The sequence below is a fragment of the Microcaecilia unicolor genome, chromosome 7 (assembly GCF_901765095.1).
Source record: "Microcaecilia unicolor chromosome 7, aMicUni1.1, whole genome shotgun sequence".
NCBI lineage: Eukaryota > Metazoa > Chordata > Amphibia > Gymnophiona > Siphonopidae > Microcaecilia > Microcaecilia unicolor.
In genome coordinates, this window is record NC_044037.1 from 242,332,091 (window position 1) to 242,349,615 (window position 17,525).

A 17,525-nucleotide genomic window follows, 5' to 3' on the forward strand; every position below is an offset into this window, starting at 1 on the left:
TTTCCTTTAAATCTTGTTTGAATGGGATGTAGATCATTACGTCGTCTGCGTATACTGTATGTATGGGTTGAGGTTTTGGTTTGATAGTAGTTTCGCCAAGGGTATCATCATTAAGTTGAATAAGGTCGGTGAGAGGGGGGATCCCTGTGGGACTCCTCATTCAGGTATCCATGTAGCTGAAGTAATTGAATTATATGTCACTTGGTACAATCGTGTGGTTAGGAACCCCTTGAACCAATTGAGAACGTGCCTCCAATTCCGAAATACTCGAGAATATGTAGTAGTATTCCGTGATCAACCATGTCGACGGCACTAGACATATCAAATTGTAGAAGTAGTATGCTTTTGCCAGTACCGGAGAGGCATTACAGACTCTGGTGTAAACAAATACAAAGTGATGTTGTGGTAAGATAAAGTTCATGTGGCACAGCCACACTAGGGAATCGTACAACGGAAGAGTTGTGTTATGTCCATTACGTTCTTTAGTTTTGTTGTGTTTTAGTTGTTATTAAAATGGGTCTAGTCCACAATGTCCAACTTTTAGCCCTGGACGTTTTTGTTTAGTTCCATTGTAGCAGAAAAACATCCAAGTGGGGCGTGTCACAGTGTTAGGAATGCCCATATCCAACCCCTAACAGAATCGAACCAAAATTGGTATCCACTAATCTCTGGTAGTTAAATCAATGATGACAAAATACTATAACCAGGATATAATAAACCTAACAATTTCAACATTACTTTTTATAATTTTTAAGAGCACCCTCAGTTATTCCCACTATAAGAAGCACAACAAATTTTTGTTGCTTAGTGGTGTTAGCACTTCTTTCATCGGGTTACTCATTTTTATTCTTCTTTTGTGAATCACCAGATAAGTAAGTGCTAGCAGGCTGATATAATTCTTCAAATTATATAATAACAATGTCCTACCAGCCTTATGTGCAGTACAAAAAATATAAAAAATATATAACCTGCCCCAATGTTCATCAAAATCAGTGACATATAAAAGTAACCCCTGACACGCCCCCTTGTGGTTTGGATGTGCTGCCGACTGACTGCATAGAAAAACATCTAAAAATGGGATGCAAAAATAGTGATTTGGATATTTTAGGAAGAAAAACATCCAAAAGGCACTTTATGCCATTTTTTAGATGCTTTTCTCTTTTGAAAATGAGCCCCATAGAGCCATCTCAAAAGTTTAATATTTACAAATTCTCTTTCAGTAGGTTAGATGTGTTTTAAGATAGAATAACAATAGGACAAATGTTCCCAAGAATAGTATGGCATAAAAATTGTTAGTATATTGTTAGAGGGGGTTAAAGAATAAAAAAAATTATACTTACCTGGGATGGCTGGGGCGAGTCTGTGAGCGGGAAAGCTGGCGGGGTTAAGGCGCTGGGAGATAGCGCTGCAATTTTATTTTTAAAGCGGGGGTGGCAGGGATGGTAGGAGACAGCATCAGCGCGATTTTGGGTTCCTGGGGACAATACAGCATGTCCCCGGGAGAAAAGAGCTGTTCGGGCATTTTCGGGCCGTAGGGAGGCAGCATGGCAATTTTCGGGGACCGGGAGCGATGGAGCACGCTCCCGGGCTAAGATGGGAACCGGAGCGGGAGGTGCGCTCCAGGTGTTGGGGCTCCGGGATTTGTTGGGGCTGTTCGGAGCCTGAAGCAGAGGAGAGAAGCGTTGCAGGGAGCAGCGCTGGTTTTTTGTTTTTAATCGGGGCTGTCCGCGGCAGCGACGGGGCTCCGGAGAGGTGTCGCCGTTTTCGGGGCTGGTTGGGGCACCTTTTGGCCTGGCGTGACGGCATCGGGCATTTTGGGCCCAGTTGCGGCTGTTCTGCAGGGCCGGAGTGAAGAGGAGAGGCGGGAGGAGCGAAGGGGTTCGTGCATGAGGCAGCGCGCCTCATGCACGAATCGGCGACACGCATTGGCGAAGAAACTCCGGGTAGACCGAAGCCGGGGCCTAAATTTTGGGCCGGCTTCGGAGCTTTTTTGTTTTTAGCTCCGTTTTGGTTTGTGGACGTCTGAGACAGGAACGGAGGGAAGTATAGACGTCAGAAGAAAATCATCTTCAAGGTAAGGGGGTTTTTATTTAAAAATTTTAATTAGTTTAATTTTAAATTGTGAAAATGCGTTCTTTTATTTTTTAAAAATAAAGGGTTAAAGTTTTTTAAATTCTGATTTTGGTTTTGTGTTCGGGGAATTTTTAGGATTTTTGTGGTGAGTTAGTTTTTGAATTTTGAATTTTTAAATAGGGGTTTTTGATGGGCGTGGGTTTAATAGGGTTAGGAAAGAGTTAATTTTTTTAATTTGACAGAGTAGGTCTGTGTCGCGTGCACGAGGACCTTGGCACACTGTCAGGCTTCTTCCCCGGGAGCACTGGTTTCGTGAGTCCTTGGGCCACTACCGTGGAGCGGCAGTGGCAGGCAAGATCACCTACAAGGTAGAGATGAGACAAGACTGGACTGAAACCCCGGACTGGAGTTCTACACAGGAATACTCAGAACTGGAACGCACCGGACGGGTGCGCACTGGAGTGGAGCCCGCAGGACTGGACACACTGGAGTGGCCCCACTGGACTGGAACAAACATGAGTGAAACCCGCTGGACTGGAACCCACTGGACCTAGGCTTCACCTACACTTGACCGCCTTCCCCCTCGGGTTGAGCCCTCAGGTTCTGGCAGCCGATAGGACTTACGGGAAGACCCGGAACTGGAGCTTGCAAGCGGGTACAGCAGGAATGAAGGTCCAGTAGTGCCCCCTGGCCCCTAGGCGATGGCAAGGCAGACAGGCAGGGAATGTCCGGGTTCTGGCAGTAGGCAGGTTCAAAGCAATGGTCACAGAAGGACTGGAAACCCACAGAGCAATAACCCAGAAGGGCTGGAAACCCGCAAAGCAATACACACAGAAGGGCAGAAAACCCACAGAGCAATAAACACAGAAGGGCTGGAACCCCACAGAGCAATAAACACAGAAGGGCTGGAAACCCACAAAGCAATAAACACAGAAGGGTAGGAAGCCCACAGAGCAAATAACACAGAAGGGCTGAAAACCCACAGAGCACAAGACAAGGAAAGCAAACAGTGCTAACAGCACACTAACCTCGGGACCTAAGGCACTGCCGAGGAAATGGCAATGCAAAGGCCAGGACTGTAGTCTCCAAGTCACTAATAAAGCTCATCAACACCAGAGCCACAGCTGCAGCAATCACCTTGCAACCAAACAGAGGCTTGACACACAAAGCAGTCATCCCATAGGAAGGAACAGCGGGAGCCATCTTGGATACTGGCAAGGAGGAGGAAGCGGCAGCCATCTTGGAAGAGGCAAAGCCCACACAGGTGAGATTCAGTAGGGCAATCAGCACACAGAGCCAGAGAGAAACTAAGACAGAGACAGACACAGAGACAAGCAGAAGCCAGCACAGCCACTGACTCCCAGAAACAGGGTAAGTAAGAGGGTGGTCACGGCCACAGACGTGACAGTACCCCCTCCTCAAGACCCCTCTCTCGGTCTCCCTGAGGAGGTCAGGTGTCCAGGGGTAACTGTGGTGAAACCTTCTGATCGGTGTCAACCCCCAGACATGGATCACTGGACTGGAAGTCACAAAGAAGTTCAAAACTGGCAGACAGGAGCGGAACTTGTCAACAGGAGGCTCCTTCCAATCACCGCTGGGCCAACTCAGGAACTTGGATGCATCAAGAGGAACCATGTTCAAAAAGGAACCCTTCTCTGAGGGAACCCAGACTGAACTCAGGAAGCAAACCGGGACTGGGACCCGGACTAGAGTCAAGAAGCAAACCGGGACTGGAACCCAGGCGTGCGTCAGGAGCTTGACTGGAACTGGAACTCAGAGCAGGCTCAGCATCTTGGCTGGAAGTGGAACTAGGAACGGACTCAGCATCTTGGCTGGAACTGGAGCTCGGAGCAGGGTCAGCATCTTGGCTGGAAGTGGAACTAGGAACGGACTCAGCATCTTGGCTGGAACTGGAGCTCGGAGCAGGGTCAGCATCTTGGCTGGAACTGGAACTTGGAACTAACTCAGCATTTTGGCTGGAACTGGAGCTCGGAGCAGGGTCAGCATCTTGGCTGGAACTGGAACTTGGAACAGACTCAGCATCTTGGCTGGAACTGGAGCTAGGAGCAGGGTCAGCATCTTGGCTGGAACTGGAACTTGGAACAGAAGTTGAACCGGGACTGGGACCCGGACTGGAATCAGAAGCTTGACTGGCAGGGCCCCTCAAACTGGACTCAGGAGCTTGGCTGGGAGCGCCCCGCGAACTGGACTTTAACTGAGGCTCGGTCTGAAGCACCACTCGAACTGGCCTTAGGAGCTTGATAGGAGGTGCCCTCTGGACTGGAAACGGAGGTGCCACCTGAACCACCCTGTAGACTGGCCTCAGAGGCTTGGTTAGAAGCCCCCCTCGAACTGGACTCAATGGCTTGACTGGACGGGTCACTTGAACAAGAACCGGAGACTTGACCCGAAGCGCCACTTGCACAGGAATCTGAGGCTCCATTGAAGGCTTCCCTCGGACTGGACTCGGAGACTTCAAAGGGCGTGCCACTTGAACGAGGACTGGAGGCTCGACCTGGAGCGCCACTTGCATAGGAATCTGAGGCTCCGTCAGAAGCACCCCACGGACTGGACTCAGAGGTTTCAGAGGGCGTGCCAGTTGAACGAGGACTGGAGGCTCGACCTGGAGCACCACTCGAACAGGAATCCGAGGCTCCATCGAAAGCCTCCCTCGGACTGGACTCAGAGCCTTAAGTGGCATCGTTACTTGGACTTGAATTGGAGGTTCAGTATGAAGCATCCCCTGGACTGGACTCAGTGACTTAGGAGGCAGCGCTACTTGAACTGGGGTCAGGGGCTTGGTCCGACGCCTCACTCGGCCTGACCTCAGAGACCTGGTCAGGACCGTCCCTCGGAACGAACTCAGAGGCTTAACTGGCGGCTTCACTCGAACAGGATTTGAAGACTCCACTTGAAACTCTCCTTGGACTGGACTCAGCGCCGGTGGACTGGAATCCCGAATAGGAACTAACCCGCTATGGTACCGCAGGCTGCTCTGCTGAGGAGACCTGAGCGGAGGAATTCCCCGGCGTCTTCCTTCGGCCTCAGCTTCAGGAGTATCCCGCAGAGCTGGCTCCTCCAGAAGTCTGAGGCGGTACTCACAGAGCGAGATAGCAGGATTCATGTCAGAAACTGGGCTATGGCGGACCAGACGCCACCAGAGACGCTTCCTTTCAGCTGCTGCTTCAGGAGTAGCCTTCAGGGCTGGATCAGACAAAAGTTTATCTCGGTACTCCCGAAGCGTCATAAAAGGACCCAAAAAAGAAACTGGGCTGACATAAGGATCAGAGTCAAAATCAGAAACTGCACCCGGATTGTCCACAGGGAACGAACTCATGGGCAGGCAGCCCACTGGGAGTGATGATCTTGCCGGACTCATGGCCTTTGCATTTCTGTCGCGTGCACGAGGACCTTGGCACACTGTCAGGCTTCTTCCCCGGGAGCACTGGTTTCGTGAGTCCTTGGGCCACTACCGTGGAGCGGCAGTGGCAGGCAAGATCACCTACAAGGTAGAGATGAGACAAGACTGGACTGAAACCCCGGACTGGAGTTCTACACAGGAATACTCAGAACTGGAACGCACCGGACGGGTGCGCACTGGAGTGGAGCCCGCAGGACTGGACACACTGGAGTGGCCCCACTGGACTGGAACAAACAGGAGTGAAACCCGCTGGACTGGAACCCACTGGACCTAGGCTTCACCTACACTTGACCGCCTTCCCCCTCGGGTTGAGCCCTCAGGTTCTGGCAGCCGATAGGACTTACGGGAAGACCCGGAACTGGAGCTTGCAAGCGGGTACAGCAGGAATGAAGGTCCAGTAGTGCCCCCTGGCCCCTAGGCGATGGCAAGGCAGACAGGCAGGGAATGTCCGGGTTCTGGCAGTAGGCAGGTTCAAAGCAATGGTCACAGAAGGACTGGAAACCCACAGAGCAATAACCCAGAAGGGCTGGAAACCCGCAAAGCAATACACACAGAAGGGCAGAAAACCCACAGAGCAATAAACACAGAAGGGCTGGAACCCCACAGAGCAATAAACACAGAAGGGCTGGAAACCCACAAAGCAATAAACACAGAAGGGTAGGAAGCCCACAGAGCAAATAACACAGAAGGGCTGAAAACCCACAGAGCACAAGACAAGGAAAGCAAACAGTGCTAACAGCACACTAACCTCGGGACCTAAGGCACTGCCGAGGAAATGGCAATGCAAAGGCCAGGACTGTAGTCTCCAAGTCACTAATAAAGCTCATCAACACCAGAGCCACAGCTGCAGCAATCACCTTGCAACCAACAGAGGCTTGACACACAAAGCAGTCATCCCATAGGAAGGAACAGCGGGAGCCATCTTGGATACTGGCAAGGAGGAGGAAGCGGCAGCCATCTTGGAAGAGGCAAAGCCCACACAGGTGAGATTCAGTAGGGCAATCAGCACACAGAGCCAGAGAGAAACTAAGACAGAGACAGACACAGAGACAGCAGAAGCCAGCCAGCCACTGACTCCCAGAAACAGGGTAAGTAAGAGGGTGGTCACGGCCACAGACGTGACAGTCTGGGAGGGGATTTAGAAATTTTTGGGATATTTTTGATTGGATTTGGGATTTTGAGAAAGGTTTAGGATAGGTTATTTAGGGGCGGAATTTGGATTTTTTAAAATGGAAATTAGGGGTGTGTAGGGAATGTGGGGTTGGATTTTTGGTTGGAGGTTAGACGTATTTCTGATAATTTTTCGGGTAATTTTTGGCAAAAATATATGATTTCCATTATTTTCAATGGGAAAAGTAGTTTTAAAATGGAGCTGGAGCAGTGCTGCCCAACATTCCGCAGGTCAGCTCAGCCAATTCGGAATGTTGAAAAGGGTTGGTGATTGGCTGAGTGGACCTCGGAATGGCAAGCCAAGCTGGTCTCCTAGGGAACGGTGGTTGCAGGCAGTTGGTGAGAGTGTGTTGGACAGTCTGAGAGAGAGGAGGTGTAGTTGGTGATATGGAGAATTGTATGGTGTTTGAGAGTTTTAATTTGAGAGATTTACTGTGAAATTGGTTAAGGTTTTAGAGGGAAGGTTACAGGTTAAAAGAGAAGATTTTGAGGGTGTTTTAGTGGGATTTTGGGGGTTAAGGGGCTAATTATAAAGGAAACAGGGGAAGGGTTCTAGAAAGGATTGTTTAGGAAATAGTGTAGTTAAGCAAGAGTTAAGCATAAAGGGGGTAAGTAGTGGGTTAATAGGGCACAGCTTAGGTTTAAATTGAATGGAATGTGGAATGAGGATATGTGTTGTGAATAAATGGTGAAAGAAGAAGACTGCTAAACACACCTGTGTTAGTGCTAGTTAGGGAATAAAAAAAAGTTTAGGTAAAGAAGGAAAGGATCTGACAGAGAGGGAATTTGAAATTACTTTATTTCTTCAGCTAGAAGGCCACAGTGGAGAAAAAAAAAAACATTTGCTTCCCTGAAGTGCAGAATCCTTATTGGTTTAAACAGAGTAGATAGGGTCTTGCTTCCATTTACTTTAAATTTAAGGAAAGGTTTAGGAAGAAGAGTCGTGCATACATTCTTCTGAAGACGACTGCAAGGGCCCCGACACAAGAAAGATTTCGCTGGCACGTTTTGGGAGAAAAAGAAGCCTGAAGCATCGACAGCTAAGTGACTGTGGGGGAAAAACGGGACTGGGGTAAAGGATAAGGGAAAAGTGGGAGAGACTTACCTGTGAAGGGAAAGGAAAAGAGAAAGAAAATAAATAAAACACTTACCTGTTCCTGTAAAAAGTGAGTGGAGACATCTCCTGAAAAACATAAAAGTTGACACAAAGTATCAAATTCAGAAAGAAAGTTAACAAAAGGGGTATTAAGAAAAGTTTAAAAGGGGAACAGAACTAAAGAAAAAGAAATGTAATACTTATCTGACTCCTTTAATCTGATGCAGCGGTGTGAACTTCTGGAAAGGAAAAAAAAAGTATTTGTAGAGTTAACGGTTGGGTTTGTTGTACAATTCTTAATTGCATTAAAATTATTTTGTCTATTTCACTGAAAAAGGGGTACTAATAAATGTTACTTTGTTATTGATAAGAAACCTGTTGCTGTCTGGGTTGTACGCTCAAGCAAGCAAGTATGCTCAAATTTAGTTTCATTTCCTCACTGGGCCTGAGGGGCTGAGTGACGTGGTTAGTTATTGTTCTCACTCCTCATTCTTGGTGTCAGGTGTTCCAACAAGGCTGCCACGACTACAACCATCAAGCTGTTGGAACACCGCCATCTTATACATCACACTCAAGAGTGTGGGGGTGTGAACAATATATTTCAAAATAAGTATAAAATAGATTTCTCAGATTTATAAAAAGTAATTTTGAATAAGCTGTTTGTGCTTTCATTTGAAGAGTAGATCTAATGCTATTCTTTACTCAGGATTTGGTTGCTATTTTTTCTATATGAATGAATGGGGATATTGTTTTACAAGCAGAAAATGGCTTATAGAAAATTGTACATGTGTATACATACATGCATAAAAATGAGGGCACATGGATAGGTGGAACACAATGTGTAGGTGTTATGGAGGTGTAGTTTAAGTTAAAGCAGAATTCTGGTGTGTAATACATCTGTTCACTCAGAGACATTGATGTTGCATATACAAACTGGGCTTAATTGGTGCTTTTTTTTTTAGAAATATATTTACACACTCTGTTATGAAATTACTTGCAGATTAATGTATACCTGTATACCATTTGGTCTTTCCCAGTATGGCAATACTATGTACTTATGGTCCTGACCATTTAATTGTGGGCTTTCCTCCTTTTTGCACTTGACTTTTTTTATGTCGTAATGTTTTTTACCATTCCTGTAACAGAGAACACAAAGAGAAAGCAACGCACTAAAGTATTCCCTCAGTAAAAAACAAGACATACTCCAAGTGAAACCTGTTACTGTTGAGGGAGAGGAAACCTGACCCAGCAGGTTCTTCCTACTCCATTGTACTTCCAGATCTGGTGAAACCAGGGTTGGGATCATAAGCCTTATATGCATCTAGTGGGGACTTTATTTTCCCTTAACTTTGCCTCCTCTTAACTGAGTTCATCCTCTCCTCCCTCCTCCCTTTTCCCTTAAGACTATCATTAGAATGCATTTTTCATTCACTTATTTTATTTAGTGTTATCTTTTCCTCATTCATTGCTGATCTAGGAAAGACATTTTATCTCCTGAAAGCTAGTCCAAAGTATTAGTCATTTTTGTTTTTTGGTTGTTTGTTTTTATTAAAAATTATTGGGGGGGTTTGTTGTTGTTGTTGTTTTATTTATTTATTAGCCTTTATTCCTTACTAAGATCAGTGATTGCATTAAAGTTCTTGTCCTGGGTCCATGCAGAGGGCAGCTGCTGGAATCTTGCAATTATAGATCCTGTATCTTCTCACATTTATGCAATGATTGTGCCTCTTGCTTCCACCAGAGGCTGCAAATGCTGATCCATAACATCCCAGTAAATGATTTATATGAGGGAAGTCAAGATGTTGTAGATAATGTGCCGGCAGATAGGTTTTGGACTCAGTTTTAGGAAGGTTCATTCTAACAATACAATCTCAGGTATCTAAGCTAGTAAAATCCTCATCTCCCTGGTAATTGTCCTGTGGTGTTTTTGAAGGGAAGCCCCTTTTTGGTTGTTTATTGGACAACCTTATTAACTCAATTTTAGGATCAGGAACTATTCAGACAACATGGGTCATATTTTACCGACTCCTATACCCAAGGCAAATGGGCTGGATCCTAGTTTTAGGCATATTGCCACTGCTCCTTTACTTTCTAAATTGATGGAGTTTTTTTTTTTTTTTTTTTTTACATTTGTACCCCGCACTTCCCCACTCATTGGCAGGCTCAATGCAGCTACATGGGGCAATGGAGGGTTAAGTGACTTGCCCAGAGTCACAGGAGCTGCCTGTGCCTGAAGTGGAAATCAAACTCAGTTCCTCAGTTCCCCAGGACCAAAGTCCACCACCCTAACCACTAGGCCACTCCTCCCTGGTAGGTCTGCAACTTACCAGTTATACAAGACAACAGTATGGGCTGTTAATCTCCTTTAGTAATCTAATACCACCAAAAAAACAGCCAACCACAATCTCAAAGGGTTGTATAAGTGAACAATACTAAACAAGTGAGAAATACCCTCAGAAACCAAGGTTTTCACCAGGGTCTGATCATCAAGACACTGACATCTATATAAGATTTTGTGTCCATGATCTCATCTCTTTCATGGGGTAAATTCTGCCACCTGTTCACGATCAAAACTGTTCAAAAATAGAACCAATACTCCAAGACATTTAAGAGTATGAATCTTTCCAAGCTGCAACATAGCATAAATACACTTAGCTTTTCTCATTGTTGGCTTGAGAACCCCACATTTCAACTGTATTCAACGGGCCCAGACGTTTCACCCTTTCAGGCTTCATCAGGAACAACACAGTTTTACCATAATTTTAGGGTTATAAATTTTCAGCTAACTGGACATCGCGTTCCTGTTCCAAATAAGAACTCAATAAAGCTTAGCTTATATTTCACTTGGCAGGGGCAGTATTAAACCATCTAATTAAATCAGAATGCCCAGCGCCTCCAATATTCTCAGTATAACATCTTTCCATATACCATTTCAAAATCATAAAATATACGCAAACAGTCTTTTCTTCTTTTTTTCTTCTTTTGTATTTAAACTAATTTAAGGACTTCAGCAGCACAACGAGTGTGGTGGCGATTCATATGTCAAGAGACCCATTTGCTCTTAACTCTTGACATGCCATTGGCTCTTCATGGGTCCTTTTATTAATTGTCTCGATTCAGTATACCTTTATTCATTCTTAACTTAAATATTTAATCTTTTTTTTATATTTTATTATTTGAACTTCGTTTTTAGCATTTAGTAATGTCCACCAGGACCTCTGGCCGACATGCAGGCATGTTTTGCAGTAGCTGCATCAGGGTCGGGTCCATATAGTAGACGCCATCATCCAACATTTTACTCCTCAGAAGTTAACATCCAAATTGCAATCATTACAGAATGCAGCTGCCAAGCTGATTTACCATCGGAAAAGATATGATAGAGCTACCCTTTTACTTATTCCTTACATTGGCTCCCGGTGATGGCTAGAGTCCATTTTATGATTTTGTGCTTACGTCATAAAGCTATTAATGGCCTTGCTCCCTGCTTTTTGATTAGTCAAATTAGTCTCATTCCTTTTTAAAACATCATTGTATGCTTTTCACCCTTCTCCTTGGGAGTAAAATATACCCGTCATTTAGAAGCCTACTTTTTCAGTTCTTTCAAGCTTCAATCTGGAATGAACACCCATTAGAGCTTAGGTTGGTTTCCTCTTATTTTTCTTTTAGAAAGAGTTTGAAGATATATTTGTCTAAATAATTTGAGGATCTGCTAATGTGTTTGACAGTGTTTTTTATGGTTTTTAGAGTGTTTCCTTTTTATATTTCTGATTTTGTCGGAGGGTGAGGGGTTGCCACAGCATCATAGCTACAGAGAGAGCTGTGAGGAAAAGTACTGCATTTTATTGTCCCAGTTTCCTAGTCACTGGCCAACTGGTGCAGTGAGGGAGGGGGCGCTCAGCCCTGACCCTGATAGCAGCAGCAAGAGGAGGAGGCATCGCACAGCCATCCCGATGTAGCCCTTTTGGGCGAAACGCAGCCTATGTTGGGCATTTTATTGGGTTGTAATTCTACAATAAAGATTTTATTTGTACCTACTACTGATCTGCTTCACTTGTTTCCTAATTAAGGATCAATCCAGGGCCCTTCCTCATGGCAGTGCACCACAAATTAATACTTTCGCTTTCTCTCCTTTCCATTTATTTTGCATGCAAAATATTGCCAGAAAGATAATATAGTCTGCTCTGTAGAAAGCTAACATATTTCTCACATTTCAGCTGGAGAGATGGTTCACCCCTAATATATCAGAACTGGAATAATGGACAACAGAAAAAACAGGCCATGCAGGAGGCCAGATGTGCCTACATTTCAGCCCAAAACAGGTCAGTTTTTATTTCAGGCCAATAAAACTACTGTATCATCTGCATAGTTATCAAAAAACAAGAAAGGGCCCTGTTTACTAAGCCGTGCTGTAGGCACACTAACTTTTAGCGTGTGCTAAAAATTAGTGCGCTCTAATACTAGAGACACCTGTAGGAATATATGGGTGTTTCTAGCATTAGCATGTGCTAATTTTTAACATGCACTAAAAAGTTAGTGTGTCTACAGTGCAGCTTAGTAAACAGAGCCCAAAGTTTACTTTTGATAATCTAGGTTTCTTTTAGGTTGCAGTTTCCTTTCTGGATCATCACATGCTACAAAGAAAAATATATTTTGGTATTGGTAATATCAAATGCTTTGAATCTCTATATATTTAATTTGGGGGCTATGATGTTGATGACATCCTCTCTTCAGGCCCTGCATTTTTATCTCTCTGTGGATTTAGGAATTTCCTGATGCATTCACTGTGAGTGCTAGGTACATTATCCAACTGATGCATGGGTGAAGTGGCCCAGTAATTAGGGTGGACCGGAGGACCATTTTATTCTCATTGAATATGTATGGGATAGATTTGCCTACAGTAGAGTTATGCATACAGATTTCTCTCATGCATATTTATTGTGGGTATCCAAAAATGTGATTGGCTGGGTGTGTCTCAAGGACTGGGTGACAGCACTGTTTCCAAAGGGATGGGTCCACTACTGTGAAAGCACTGCATCTAGCTGACTCAAATTGATTATTAATTTGTGGCAGTATAAGCAGTAAGTTGTTCCGTGATTAGCCAATGATTGTGCTGGGGAGTAAGGGATAAGTGAACCACTTAGGAAGGAGGGAGTACCTGAGTAATAAACCCGTACATTCTATATATATCGCGCCTCGATTTCCACGCAGAAATGAAAGCGTATTCTATAAAGTATGCTTTTAGGTGTATGTTATAGAATACGCCAAGTGCTACTCCACGTGACTACACTTAGTTGCGGTCAATTACACCAACTAAAAGCTGGTGTAATCCCGACGCCTAAATTAACAGCAGAATGGGTCTATTCTATAACAACGTGCGTAGATTTTAGAAAACACCCCTGACCCACCCATTCCATTCGCATAACCACGCCTACTTTTCAACTATGCGAAATAGAATTTACGTGCACCACGTTACAGAATACCTTAGCAAGTAGTACACATAAATTCTAATTAATGCCAATTAGTGCTAATGGCTTGTTAACATCCAACTATCAGCGCTGATTAGCTTGTTAACTAAGTTATGCACATTGTTATGGAATACACTTTGAGGAACAATATGTAGAATCCCGGGGTTAATGCCTAAAATTAGGTGCCAGTTGTGCATGTAAGTTATAGAATAGCAGCACTTAAGCATGTAACTGTAAACAGTTCCACATAAGTGCTAGCTGCACACTCAGCAGTATTCTATAACATTGGCACAACACATTTAGCGTGTAATTGCAAGGAGATATACATAATGGGAGGGCATGAGCAGGTACCGCATTTTCACATGTAACTTACAGAATGCTGTGCTTGTGAGGGAGTCAGACGCTGCCACTTCCCCTTATGGATACTCCCTTACAGTGTCAGAAACCACCTTAAAATTTGTAGTCCCACACAAGAGGGAAGTGGCACGGGAGGGGTGGTTTAATGTGTCCCTGGTTGCACATTAAAAATGGTGCCACTGCAGGTTTTTCCACTTTTATGCACCGTTAGGTTGGGTTCCTCAAGGTACTGACTTTAACATACAGCATCTTCAGGTGCCTGGGACCTCGATTTTCCACCAGCAAGTAGCATAGTTTAAGCCAAACACATCAATGCATTCAGACAGACATTCCCATTCGAATAACCCCAAACATTGTAAGTCACTTAATCGTCCATTGCCTCAGGTACAAACTAGGAGCTCTTTACAAAGGTGCGTTAGGCTCTATGCACGTGCAGCTGTGCGCCAAAATGAGACTACCGCCAGGCTACCACACCCCTGGCACTAATTTCAGATTTGACGAGCGCACCTTAATACCTGGATGATTTTATTTATTTATTTCTCCACACACCCCATTTCTGGTGGTAATCGACCGCTAGATCAATGGGTGGCGTTAAAGACTCAGGCGGTTTTAGGCGCGCGGGTGGTTTCAGTTTTTATGGCATGCCCTTTTCCCGTCCCATTTTAAAAAGCCCTTTTTTGCAAACGTGGTAAAAACTGGCCCAGCAAGCACCCCAAACATGGGCCTACAATACCGCAGATCACTTTTTTACTGTGGCTTAGTTAAAACGAACCCCTTAGATTGTGAACCTGCCAGAGACAGAAAAATACCTACTACACCTGAATGTACACCTTTCTGATAGCTTTCAGGCTTACAGACCATATATAAGGAAATAAATATTTCCATTTTGGCAGGTGCTGCACACTGTGCTGAAAATTTTCGACATATTGTCCACAGTGACTCCAAGATCTTTTTTGTAGGTGGCGATTGCTAACTCAGGACCCAGCATTTTGCAAGTCCTTACAAACCTCTGCCATTTTAATAACTTTGAATAATTTTCTGTCAACTGCCGAAAGGAACAAGCATAATTCTTCATGTGTAAAGTGTGTGCATAAACGGAATTCCATCCACGGTCTGCCCAAACCTGCCCCCAAAAATGTCTGCACATGAGACATATAAAAGTACGTGTCATATGCTTGAAAATGTCTTTATAAAATTACCCTCTATATCAACTGGCTCACCATTATCAAGTTTTGTTTATACCCTCAAAATATCTAATAAATTGGTAAGACAAGACTTGCCTTTGCCAAGCCCATGCTGACTTATTCCCATTAACTGTGCCAATTTGCTCAGTAATTTTATTTTTGGTATAGCTTCAGTCATTTTGTCTGGCATTGACTTTGGACTTACCAGTCTGCACTTTCAGGATCAACCCTGGAGGCTTAAAAAAAAAAAAAAAACATTGCACGTATAGGCTACTCTCCAGTCCTTAGCTATCATGTCCATTTTAAACAACAAGATAAAAATTTCCAGTAACAGGTTAGCAGTTTCATGTTTGAGCTTTTTCAGGATTCTAGCATGAATACCATCCAGTCCTGGTTATTTTCTTGAGTTTGTCAGTATGATATATTATACATTCCAAACTTAATTAATATGCTTTAGTTGCTCTGAATCACCACCATCAAAGAAGGTTTCCCATGGACCCACATGTTCCAAGACAGCTGGTTCTTCCCCAGTATTATTTAAAATCCTGTCTTGATAACATGTGAGGTCCAGCACCTTCATAAAGGTTGGCAAGTCCTAAGTGATCTTCAGCTCACCGTCCACCCTGCTGTCTGCATTCCTAATGATTGAATATCCAGCCACAGCAGTTGTCCTAACCCTTCACTCCTAGGTGCACACTACTGGAGAGACATTCTCAATGTAAAAACAAGCATCCTTGGTGAAAGATGGTTACGTTTTTCTCCCTATCCCCCCCCTTTTTTCCCTCTAAATAGCTCCCATTATTTTCTATGAGAATAATTTTTCAGTTCTTTCTTTGAAAAATGGTGGAATCCAGGACATTCCATCATAGGTCTTTTTACTAAGTACTATTACTGGAATGAATATGAAGGACTTGTCAAGAGCCATTGTTTGACCTTTCTAAGGAGTGAATACCAATGTGTCTGTTGATCTGTCTTTATGAAAACATAGGGGGCAATGTTCAGCAAACATCAATCTACATTTCTTTAAATGCTGACCACCACCTGCCTAAATTAGACCGAGCCCTAATCAGTGCATCAGCACTGAATATCTGGAGCTTTCATGGCACTAAGAAGCTATTCTGTATTGTATCTACATAGCTAACAGGACAAAGTTAGGACTGCTATTTAAGCGTTCCAAATTATTTGACTTTTCTCCAACTCAGAAGTGAGCACAGAAAGCAAACACCACTTTGCATCTATAGAAAAGGACCATCATTATGAAAATAGCAACAGACAATATGGCAAAACCCACCCCACAAACTGTAAAAGCTTGTTATTAGAGAAATCTGTGGTTTCATTGAAAAACACTATCCAGAGGACATGGTGGCTCTTAAAGCCATGTTTTATGCGAGAAAATGGATGCTTATGTAATTGCATATATAATAAAGGGTAATTCTGTAACTGCGCGCATAAGTGCTGTATGCACTGTTTAGTTAAAATAACATGTAAGTGCATTAGCGTGTAACTGCAAGGGAGCATACACATCGGATGAGCATGGGAAGGACATGGGCATGTCTACCCCTAAGGCACGTAACTTATAGAATATTATAGCAGCACACACACACACACATCATGGAACATTTAGGTGCAGTGAACCTGAAAATATAACTGCTCACAGGGTCTCTGTAAAGAAGTCTTTCTCTCTCTTCTTCCAAACTGAGACTGGAGAAAAATCCAGTATTTCCAGACTGAATGTGAGCTCCTGGGCCAATCAGAGCCCAGAACAAAAATTGTTAAAGTATCTGGCCACTTCACTGCAGGTTACTTCTTCTTTGTGTTAAACTAAAGAAGGAACAGTCATTTCTCTATAACAGCTTTAAACATAAAACATGCACCACCTGCTGGCCAAACTACAGAAATACACTTCAAGAAATAATACAGTTTACAGACTTACAGACTCACTGTTTTGTCAAACTCTGGAACTCACTGTCATAGGATATGGTAATGGTGGTTACTACCTCTGAGTTTAAAAAGATTTGGACATGTTCCTGGAGGAAAAGTCCATAGTCCACTATTAAGATAGACATGGGGAAGCCACTGCTTACCCTGATATTCTATAATGGCATCTTGGTGCATAGTTGCTGTTATGGAATTGGTGTTGGGTGCTTGATATTGACGTGCCTACCTCAAGGCCCCCAGTTATAGAATTGCCTTCAGAGGGGTAATTCTCAAAAGGTCACATAAAGTTAGGCGCTGGGAGGATGCACACTAAGCACAAATTCTGTATCAGCAATTATGCATGTAATTGTCATTATAGAATGCTAGCATAAATCCTAAGTTAAACACCTAACTATAGGCATGAGCACTAGGACTGGTGTAAATACTCGCACCTAACTGCTAGGATTCTATAACCCGCACGTGTAAGTGCTAGGCACGCTCCTGCCCACCCATGCCCCTCCCAGGTCCATGCCCCCTTGCAGTTGTGTACACAATTTGCAGAATCCCAACTAACGGCAGTTATGCGCATAACTACAAATTGGTGCCAATTAACATCCATTATAGCCAAGAATTGGTTGTTAATGTTAATTAGCATCTAAACAATTAAGGTGCATGTGTACCTGGCAGTATTTTATAACTTTCTTGTGCTACTTTTTACACTACGGACTAGGTTCAGTGAATCACGAAAAAATTATGCATCGAGCGCTTTTCTATAAAGGGTATCCATGCTTTAGAGAATAGCACCTAAGTGCCTAATGCATGCATAACTGAAGGCACCTGCA

At 43.9% G+C, this 17,525-nt stretch overlaps 1 protein-coding gene across 1 annotated transcript in view; it reads left to right on the top strand.

The window, feature by feature from the left end:
- Positions 1–17,525, top strand: part of PLA2R1 (phospholipase A2 receptor 1) — a 220,083-nt gene that overhangs the window by 124,759 nt on the left and 77,799 nt on the right. The window contains 1 exon segment of the mRNA XM_030210858.1: positions 11,975–12,079. Within this exon segment, the coding sequence (XP_030066718.1) occupies positions 11,975–12,079 (105 nt within the window).